The following is an 11,086-nucleotide window of genomic DNA, read 5'->3' as shown; positions in this document are numbered from 1 at the left end:
CTTGTCATAAGGGGAACCCTGTTATTTTGTAGACAAAAAGTGACAGAAGCAAGTTTCGAAGCAAAAAACAAACAAACAAAACAAAAAGAAAAAAAAAACGAAGACGAACAAAAGTCAACGTGAAATCTCCCCAGAGGAAAAGGAACCGCGCTGTTTGTCCCTCAGTAACTGAGCAACACCCCGGACACGCAGGGCTGCCTGTGACTTCTGCGGTTTTTCTTGCACTTCTCCGCATTGGTTCACTTCCACCCTCGAAACGCTCCAGAAGCGAGAAATAAGGCGGGGCGGCCGCCACCCCCAAGCCGCCAGCTGTGCGGGGGCCCCAGCTGCAGGGGGTCCCGGCCCAGCGTCCCTCTCGGCCCCTTCCCTCTCCCCAGAGGGAGAAGGGGCGGGTCCACGCGGCCTGGGCGCTGCGGCCGGCACGCGGTAGGGGTCGCTGCGTCTCGGCGCGCGCTCCCACCGCGGTGAATAACGGGGCCTGGCTGGAGGAGAAAGGAAACCTGCTGCGGGAGGCGGCGGCGGCCGGCCAGGGAGCGAGGGAGGAGAGTTCACTTTTACTCCAGTGTCAGCGCACGGCGGCCGCGGCTGGCGCTGGCGAGAGAGCACCGAGGGAGCAGGTCGCAGATCTTCGGGCGGCCCCGGGAAATCGGCGAGAGGCGGGATCCGAGCGCGCCAGCGGGGCGCAGAGCCAGCGAGCCTGGCCAGCGAGGGGAGCCGCGGGGGGCGCGCCCTGGGCGGGCCCCCGGAGCCGCGCAGGATGCCCCGCGAAGAGCTGCCGTCGCTGCAGAGACCCCGCTATGGCTGTAAGTGCGCCGGGCGCGCGGGGTTCCGGCTGGCCTTGGGGAGTTCCCTCCCAGAGGACGGCGTTGGAGAAGCCGAAGGAGCTAGTTGCGCGGCGCAGAGGGAACTGAAAGGCAGCGGCTGCGCGGCTGGCAAAGTTGGGAGCTGGAGTTGCAAAGGGCAGTGAACCGCGTCCCCCCGCTCCCCCCATTCCTAATATCCAGCTGGCAGCCCAGACCCTCCACTCTGCATACCCCAAATGGGTGCGCGGGCAGTGCGGGGGTTGCGCTCTGGGACAGACCAGGTTGGGGTTTTAGGGGTATCAGGTGAGGAGTCCGCGGAGCTCCGGACCGCCACCGGCTTGGGCCAGGGGGTGGCGTAAGGCACCGGATTCTTCCAACCCAGAAAGGGGGAAAAGTTTGTTTGCTGTGGCTACAGGTGGGCACCACAAATAGGGCGCCGGCGCACTCTGCTAGTGCAAAGTCGGCTTGACTGGAAGGGAGGGCGTCTCCTCCTGTCCCGCGCCCTCGGACTTCACCTGAGCCGCTAGAGCCATTGGCCTCACAGGTGTGAGTCCCTCCTCGCTGAAACCCCCCAACCCCTTTCCTCCCCGCTCCCCTCGCATGGGAGGATTGCTGTGTGGAGAGGACGCGGCACTAGGCTCCGGGGAATCCGGTGGGAGCCCGCGTGACTTGAACGAGATGGTGTCGATTACCCAGCCAGGGGCTGCCTTCAGAAAGGTTGCTTTGGCCGATCGTGAGTGGATGGAGCCAGATTAACACTAACCACGTGGCTTCATGTGCAGAGTTCAGAGTCCTAAACATGTGCCAGGAAGCATTTCCTTTAAAACAAACAGAAAGTTGGCCCGCTGTCTCTCCAAGGTGGCCCTGTCAGTGAACCCAAGGCCGAAGACCACAGGTTAATTTTTCCCCAGGCTGGCCTTGGTGGCAGAGGTACCAGGTTTGGGTTAAGGTGGTGATACCTTCAGCAGGGTGTTGTGTGTGTGTGTGTGTGTGTGTGTGTGTGTGTGTGTGTGTGGTTTTGGATGGTGCTTAGGGCCACTGACTTGCTTAACTGAAAAAGGGCTGCTCAACTTGTGTAGGTTCTTTCACCTCCTCCCCGCTGGCGGGTTGAAGATGGGAGGTTATCTTTCCTGTGTTACCCTTGCAGTGAGGGGGAGGCCTGAGGACTACAGCCTCTGTACTCTAATGCATTCAGCGGTTGACTGAGACCCAGCTTTTTGCCTTTTGGTAAACCACACAGACAGCAGAGCCTCTTGGGTTCAAGGAGGAACGCTGCTCATTCAGTGTTTGCAGTGCCAACCTCAGGTGGGACCCAGCTTTTTGCCTTTTAGTAAACCACGCAGACAGCAGAACTCATTGGGTTCAAGGAGGAATGCTGTTCTCATTCAGTGTTTGCAGTGCCAACCTTAGGTTGGTGGAAGTACTTTAATGTGACAAGCTCTCAGAACATATGGTGGCTTCACTGTGTCAAATGGTAAGATAACCACAAACTTCTGTAAACTAGGTGAATCTACATGAGCAAATGATTTCTTGCTGTCACATTATTAATGTCGGCCCTCATTAACAATAGATAGTGCAAAATTTCCGTGAATGTGGTACATGAATGCAGCATTTCTGTCAGTCCCTGCATGTGCATCTGTGATGCTGCTTGATTTTTACAGAATAAATCTGTGTTTTAAGTGCACTCCAGGAGAAGCTATCGAGGGAGTCCAGATCTGGCAAGCCTGAAGCCCAGTTCACAGGGCTGCTTTCTTTGGAAATCTTCATCCAGCTTTCCTCACCAATATGGTGTAAGGGGGTGGGTGCCATCTTGTTGGAATCACTCCCGGTTACTTTCCCTCCGCTCATCAAGTGCTGGCATTCATTGGTCACTTAACACTGTCAAAAATGGAAAATATTTGCCTATGTTTCCAGACTTTCTTGTCACTCTGAAATATGAAGGCTTTAATGTGACAGTTATGTCATTAAAATGAACACTTTTATAATTTTGGTTTATGAATGGTGTATTTTCAGTGTATTCAGAACATGATATCTAGCAGAATAGATTTTGGTGTTAATGGGCATTACCTAACATTGCCTATTCATGCAAAAGAGGGCTATTTGGTGTGTTAGTGTAATTTCTGGTTGTTGTTGGCTTTCTGAACCTCCTATCAACATGAGACTGAAAATAGTGCTGTGAGTTCTTCTTGGGAAGGCTAGGGAAGGATAACAGGATTGTCCTTGCTCTGTTGTGTTCTAGGGCTGTGCTTTTTCTTGTTTATTGGTTTGGTAAGTACAGGTTCAGTAAAACCTCAAATTATAACGGGCGTTATCCCTAGCATTTAAAAATAAAGTAGCAATACATTGTAATTTCAGCTCTAGTGCTGAACGTTCTGAGTATAAGATGTTTGAGACTGGGCTTTAAACACAAGTTTTTGGTAGTTTGAATTAAGCCAGCTATTGCTTATTTTGGGTCTGAGCTTCTGTTCTGCTCTCTCTCCTACCCACTTGAATCATCATTTAATTCAGTAGTTCTTATACAAAGTAACTAAATTAACTCAGCTCAGGCTGTTATGGTCTTTCTCCTCTGTACCAGGCTGAGGGTCTGTAAATAGGCCACATAATAAATTGTACTTGAGGGATTTCTTAATGAGTTCTCCATGAGACCTCTGACTCTTCTCAGGTTTCTGACAGATGCAAGATTGCTGAAGTCGCCCTAATTTGCACACAAGAGCACTGGATTGAAATTAAGTAGACTAGCCGGGCGCGGTGGCTCAAGCCTGTAATCCCAGCACTTTGGGAGGCCGAGACGGGCGGATCACAAGGTCAGGAGATCGAGACCATCCTGGCGAACACAGTGAAACCCCGTCTCTACTAAAAATACAAAAAACTAGCCGGGTGACGAGGCGGGCGCCTGTAGTCCCAGCTACTTGGGAGGCTGAGGCAGGAGAATGGCGGGAACCCGGGAGGCGGAGCTTGCAGTGAGCTGAGATCCGGCCACTGCACTCCAGCCTGGGCGACAGAGCAAGACTCCGCCTCAAAAAAAAAAAAAAAAAAAAAAAAAAAAAAAAAAAAGAAATTAAGTAGACTATTTTCTATTTAATTTCCGCTATTGTTGGCCACATCTTCCTGCAATCTGTAAAGTTATTTTTGTATAATGTTAATACTACAAACAAAGCTGAAACAATTCAGTAACACAATTCGGAAGGGAAGAGGTGGAAGAAGGAAGTGATAGTAGGGAGCTGTTTAAACTAATGCAGACATAGACATAGTATATACTATATATTGCATATATAGTATTTTTCTATACTCAACCAAATTAAGATGACACTTATGCTTAGGTGTGATTTGCAAATAACTTGTGTTGTTGTAATGGATTATGATGTATCTGCCAGATTAATTCTGAAAACACATTGCTGCCATGAACTGTCATAAGTTTTGTTCCAGTTACTTGAGAGTTAAAACACCAGTGGGAGCAAAAGAGGGGTTTGTGACTAGGCAGATGACTTCACTTACCACTGATAACACAATCAACACTTAAGTGACTACAGCGGATCTCTAATGATTGCATAGGCAAGAACTGTGGTTTTCTACCCTTTACAAGATTTAGAGACTTCCTTTCATGAGATACATTGTACAAAAAAATGGGGATCAATGTTTCACCATTTGCTTCTTTTAAAAAGTGCAACCTAAGTCCAGCATGTTGTGGGGGCGGGGAAGGGGAAGTTGAGAAAGATTCTGGTTGAGCATTTTTTTATTTTTTATTTTTTATTTATTCATTTATTTGTTTTTTATTTATTTATTTATTTTGAGGCAGGATCTTGCTCTCTCACCCAGGCTGGAGTGCATGGCTCCCTGCAGCCTCAAACTTCCCAGCCTCAAGCTGTCCTCCCACCTCACCCTCCTGAGTAGCTGGTACTACAGGCACACATCACCACACCCAACTAATTTTTATATTTTTTTGTAGAGATGGGGTTTTGCCATGTTGCCCAGGCTGGTCTCCAGCTGCTGGGCTCAAGCAATCCTCCCTCTTCAGCCTCCCAAAGTGCTGGGATTACAGATGTGAGCCACCATACCTGGCCTGATACTGTGAGCTTTTGAGTACTGCTCTCTGCTCTTGTCTGAATGGTGATGTTACTAAGTTACCTGGAGACTGGAGTTTTGGGTTGGTCAGTGCAACTAAACTTATCCATCTACAATGACCAATCTGAGATGAAATTTAAGTTCTGAAGTAGTTAAACGTAGTTGTGTAAAAGGGGATTGAATAAGTCTGTATTTAGCGTAGCTCAGCTGTAACATCCTATCAGTGCTTTCATTTGAACCACAGAAGGGTATATACAGCCTGATCTTGTGATGCTGTCTTCAGTAGACAAAAAGTCGAGCTGCTCCCTCATATGCTGGTGTTTTGGTTGAGCTTTTCAAAAGCATCTTTAAGGTCAACAGCTAAAGTGTTATTTTAGTGTGCTTTTAACTTTAATTATACATGCTGTTAGCCAGAATGACTTGTTTAGGAGAGTTTAAGCTTCTAATACTGAGTTTGTTTTAGAATTTAGTGTTATTTGGGGTGTTAGTTAACTCCTTTTTCTCTAGGGAGCCAATGACTTACTATTGCCGTCTACCCTCTCACTACACAAGCTTTTTAATAGTCCCTTCTGTTTAAAAGCTGGGCATGTGGCTCACGCCTGTAATCCCAGGACTTTGGGAAGCCAAGGCAGGTGGATCATATGTAGTCACGAGTTTGAGACTAGCCTAGGCAGCATAGTGAAACCTCGTCTCTACGAAAAATACAAAAATTAGCCTGGTGTGGAAGTGCACGCCTGTAATCCCAGCTACTTGGGAGGCTGAGGCAGGAGAATCCCAAATAGGGGAATCCCAAGCAGGGGAAAGCCTTGAACCCGGGAGGCAGAGGTTGCAATAAGCCAAGATCACGCCACTGCACTCCAGCCTGGGCGACACAGCGAGACTCGATCTCACAAAAAAAAAAAAAAAAGCTAGTATACAAACAGATCTAATGCTTACCATGTCTTCCTGGTAACTAAAAGAGAAACAAAGGCCACTCAACGTCTGATTTGATAGGGTCAGGTAAGTCCTACAGGGCAGGCAGTTTAATATGGGATATGCAACAAATGTTTGTGAACTTACCAAGGGCTGGGTGCTTTTTGTGTGTTACTGTTATCATCAGCTCATTATGGCCTTTGAGAGGGCCAGTGGTTTTCCATTTTACAAAGAAGCTTAAACCCCTGGTACTGTGTCAAGGCCACCCTGCTAGCTGGTGGCAGGGGAACTTGGAAGCAGCACTGTCAGATCCTGGAGCCTTTCCCCATTGACTGTTGCCAGTTTGCTGCCCCTGAATCATAAATGTTCACCCCTTCTATGTGTTTCAGGAGTTTGTCATGATTCTCTCAAGATACAGAAACCTCTAGCTATTTATGCTGGATGTGGTGGTGTACACCTGTAGTTACAGCTGCTTGGGAGGCTAAGGCAGGAGGATCACACCTGTGATTACACCTGTGAATAGCCACAGCTCTCCAGCCTAGGCAACATAGTGAGATCTGCGCTGTGCCCCCCACCCCCTTGCCTGAACCCAGTCTCTCTTATTTATTTATTTATTTATTTATTTTTTGAGATGGAGTTCCACTATGTTGCCCAGGCTGAAGTGCTGTGGTGAGATCTGGGCTCACTGCAACCTCTGCCTCCTGGGTTCAAGTGATTCTCCCACCTCAGCCTCCCAAGTAGCTGGGACCACAGGCATGCACCACCACACCCAGCTAATTTTTGTATGTTTTAGTAGAGATGGGGTTTCACCGTGGTGGTCAGGCTGGTCTCAAACTTCCTACCTCAAGTGATCCGCCTGGCTCAGCCTCCCAAAGTGCTAGGATTACAGGCATGAGCCACCCACCCAGTGAGACCCCCATCTCTAAAACAAAACAAAACAAAAAACACAAAAAAACTTGTGGCCATTGGATAGTGTGCTGATTTATAAATAGATGCATAAAGTTGATTTTGCTGCTGAATTCCCCCCCCCCCACCAAGAAACAGCATAGAATACATGGGGTTTTTTTTTTTTCTTCTTCCCAGACAGAGTCTTGCTCTGTCACCCAGGCTAGAGTGCAATGGCATGATCTCAGCTCACTGCAACCTCTGCCTCCCAGGTTCTAGCAATTCTCGTGCTTTACCCTCCTGAGTAGCTGGGATTATAGGCCTGTACCACCATGCCCAGCTAATTTTTGTATTTTTGGTAGAGATGGGTTTTCATCACATTGGCCAGGCTGGTCTCGAACTCCTGAGATCAAATGATCTGCCTTCCTCAGCCTCCCAAAGTGCTGCTATTACAGGCATGAGCCACTGTGCCCAGCCTTACATGGGCTTTTTATAGAGTACATCCAAGCTTCATCAAATATTTTATGTATACTTAGAAACATCCCATCTCTTACTGTGAGGTGCTGAAGTGAAAGGCTTTTCCATAATAATATAGTGACATGTGCCCCAGTGATTGCAAATAGGATAATCTGTAAAACCTACTTTATTGCATACACTGCCCATACCTTAAAGTCTGGGATTGTTGAGAAATCAAGTAGAAACTTGCAGTAGTGTGGCCGACCTGTGAGCTTATACTTTGTCACCTTACTGCTCTATTTTATTTTTCTCTCTTGAGAGGCAGTATGGTGTTGATAAAATGGCAAAAGCTTTGGAGTTGAATAGAGGTGGGTTTGAATTCTGACTTCCATTGCCTGCCTTAGTAGCCTTGGGGTTTTCTCCTGTACCTTGAGAGGGTGTGTGGAAATGATATATCTATAGAGGTGGCTGATGTGGTTCCTGGCACATAATGCTAAACAAATTGTAATTGTTTCAATTAATTGAGCACTTAATACTAGCAAAATATTGTGATGAATGAAACACCACTTAGCTGCTGACAGCTTACCAGAGAATCTGGGTGACAAGTAAAAATGCTTATACTTTTAGTGCCCTTCCAAAAGTTCTGTGGAAGAGAAGATATGAGAAGGATGGATTTGGATGGGGGCAACGGGAGGGCTTCATGAAAGTTGTGAATTTGAAATGACCTTGAGGAAGGTCAGAGGAAAACCTGAAACACATGCTAGTATATTTGTACTGTGGAATCTTCTATTTATATAGGCAATAAAGGACAATTGCAGCTGTCCTGAGGAGAGTCACCTGATGCAACTCCTCACAAGTATCTTCTTGTTCTTTGAGATGGTTTTTTCAAAAAAAAAAAAAAACACCCCGAACTTTTCACTAGAGACATGGGTGAGTGGGCCAGTGAAGTGAGTGACAGGGGAGGCAGGTGTGGTGAGACGTAGGGATGTGAGCATTTGGTGCCCTCTCTGCCGGCTGCTCAGCGGCCTCTTCCCTATGCTTCTGGGTTTGGCCATGTCTTTTGGATGAACAGCTTTGCCAGAGAGTTTTGCTGAGCATGGGTGAATTCTCTGAGAACAGGTAAGGAAACGAGTCCTGCTTAGAGCAGGACAAGGATCTTGACAACTGAATTCTCTAGGGGGTAGGGTTTCTCTCACCTCATTTTCTCTCATTCTCTCCATTAATTGTGGCAATGTTTTCACTGATTTACGGTCAGATTTCACTGATTTACGGTCCTGCAATGTCCAGCATCCCAGTTTTCTCGAAGAATGACTTAGACTGTGTTTCCAATTCATTGGCAATTGCCTGAGGAACTTTCACTTAGACTTTCTGGGGGATTTTACTAAGCTCTAATTGGACCGTCCTTTAATTTTATAATTGCGTATTATGTATGACTTCTTCTTGCCAAGGTGCCTAAGAGGAGCTGACAGCTGTTTATTTAGTAAATGCAGTGGTTTTCAAAGAGCAGTCTCTGGAGCACCAGCAGCAGTAGCAGCAGCAGAGCATCTCCTGAGAACTTGTTGGAAAGGCAGATGCCCAGGCCCCACTCAGACCTGCCAAATCAGAAACTCTGTGGCGGGGCTGGCAGTCTGAGTTTTAACAGGCCCTGCAGTTGATTCTGATGCACTAGGGCATCAGAAGGGTAAAGAGGCATTTCTGATATATAGTTACTCTTCACAGTGCTTGCAAGTTTTTGTAAAGTAAGTGAAAACACATGGGTATGTTATGGAACTCTTTATTTACAGTATCTCTTGAATGTTTGATTTGTAAACCACATACTAACCCAGGCCTTGATTACTTTACAGGTTCGTGTTTATTTTATAGAATTAATTTTGGTATGGCTTTAAGTTTGCTTTTCTTTCTTCTGGGAAACAAATGTGATTTGGAAGGTGCTGTGGTTTGAATGTATTCCCCAAAGTTCCTGTGTTGGAACGTAATCCCCAAGGCAGTAGTATTGGGAGGTGGAGCCTAATGAGTGGCGATTAGGCCACCAAAGTTCTGCCCTCGTGAATGGGTTAATGTTGTTATTGTGAGTGAGTTCGGTAAAAGGATGAGGTCAGCCTCCTTTTCTCTCTTTCACCCATGCGATGCCTTTTGCCGTGTTACGGTGCAGTAAGAAGGCTCTCACCAGATGCAGGCCCCTCAACCTTGGACATCCTATCTTCCAGAACTGTGTGGAAACAGATTTCTGTTCCTCATAAATGACCCAGTCTCAGGTATTCTGTTATAGCAGCACAAAACAGACTAAAACAAATGGAAAAGTTTAAAATCTCCACTGATTAGAGATAAAGCAAGGTTAGCTTTCCAGGGATTTCAGCTGGAAGTGAGGCTTTTAGGAGCCATTGGGAAGGCTGGGTGAACAGGGAACCTTTTTGTGTAAGAAAGGGAACTTCTGGGCTTCTAATCCCTGGGAGTAGGAGGTGGGGAGCTGGACAGTAAGAATTCGTAGATGTCCTCCTCCATTTTTTTTCTTTTTCCTTCCAGGACACCTTAAAGTGTTTTTCATTCATTCATTTATTCATTCACAATTTTTAGAACTGTGAATATGTTAGCAGAGATATGATTTGATAGACATAAGTGCACCCAGGTCATTCCCAAATTGCAGGGAAACTACCAATCTGTTTATTTTACTATCGGTAAAAGACAGGAGGACATTTTTATTGTTTATTGCTTAGAATCTCCCAAAAAGATTTCCAATTGGTTGTTCTTTCTCTATTGCTACTAAATCTCTGAAGGAAGACATTTAAATTTTTTTTTTTTAGTTAGGGTAGTTTATTTCTTGATAATTTTTTTCAGAGATAGGATCTCACTATGTTTGCTCAAGCTGGACTTAAACTCTTGGGCTCAAGTGATCCTCCCACCTTAACCTCCTGTGTAGCTGTGACTACAGGTGCGTACCACCATGCCTGGCAGAGTTCCTGATAATTTTGTCTCAGTTCTTATATTTTACTGGCAATATGAATTCAGTCTTAAGTAATGTTAATGCATATCCCAGAGTTGTCTCCAAATAAGTAGACTTGATTTGCATGTAATTGAAGCAACATATCTGGTTCAGTATCTAGCCAGCAGCTTGGTACCCTGGCACTTAGAAGATACTGAGTAAATATTTGCTGTTATGACAGGTTTTGCATAATATGTCTATACTGTATTGTTTGTCTAAATGAGGAATTTATTTCTATTATCTGTCTAATTAAAGATCATGTCGGCAGCTTTCAGATGCCATGCAAACATTAAATGTTGAGCTTAGATTTGCTTCCATCCCCTGTGGAACTTGGGCAAGTTGTTTTAATTTCTCTGTGCCTCAGTTTCCTCATCTGTAAAATGTAGGTGGAAAATGCATCCTCAAAGGATTAAAAATGATTTAATAAGATGGAAACGTACTTGCTCAGAGTGTGCTCCCACGGAGTCAACACGTAAAGGGCAGGGATGGTGATGGGAGAACCCCCCTCATTTCCGCTGCCCCTTGGTCTGTATCCTTCCTTACCTCCTTGCCTGTTCTTTTTCACTTTAACAGAAAGTGGATTTAAAATCCTAGCCCTATTTTCTTTTTTTTTTTTCTGTGATGGAGTCTTGCTCTATCACCTAGGCTGGAGTACAGTGGTACGATCTCGGCTCACTGCAACTTCCACCTCCCAGGTTCAAGCAGTTCTCCTGTCTCAGCCTCCCAAGTAGCTGGGACTACAGGCACATGCTACTGCACCAGGCTGTTTTTTGTATTTTTAGTAGAGATGGGGTTTCACCATATTAGTCAGGCTGATCTTGAACTCCTGACCTCAGGTTATCCGCCCGCCTCGGCCTCCCGAAGTGCTGGGATTACAGGCGTGGACCACCGCGCCCAACCCTAGCCCTATTTTCTCTTGAGAATGGGAAAATTCTTAAGTTATCTGTATGTAAATACTTCAGTCTATCAGTTTGGGTGGGGACCAAAT

The 11,086-nt window shown here is 46.1% G+C and overlaps 1 protein-coding gene across 1 annotated transcript in view; it reads left to right on the top strand.

Moving 5' to 3' along the window:
• Nucleotides 1-286: 286 nt before the first annotated feature.
• The window catches only part of IQGAP2 (IQ motif containing GTPase activating protein 2), a 312,077-nt gene continuing 301,277 nt past the window's right edge, over nucleotides 287-11,086 (top strand). The window contains exon 1 of the mRNA XM_010352822.2: nucleotides 287-803. Coding sequence (XP_010351124.1) covers nucleotides 758-803 — 46 coding nt within the window. The 5' untranslated portion in view covers nucleotides 287-757. The remainder of the gene's footprint in view (nucleotides 804-11,086) is intronic.

Source organism: Rhinopithecus roxellana, chromosome 3 (assembly GCF_007565055.1).
Source record: "Rhinopithecus roxellana isolate Shanxi Qingling chromosome 3, ASM756505v1, whole genome shotgun sequence".
Taxonomy (NCBI): Eukaryota; Metazoa; Chordata; class Mammalia; order Primates; family Cercopithecidae; genus Rhinopithecus; species Rhinopithecus roxellana.
The sequence above is the reverse complement of the archived record's forward strand: the minus strand, read 5'-3'. Positions and strand labels throughout refer to the sequence as shown.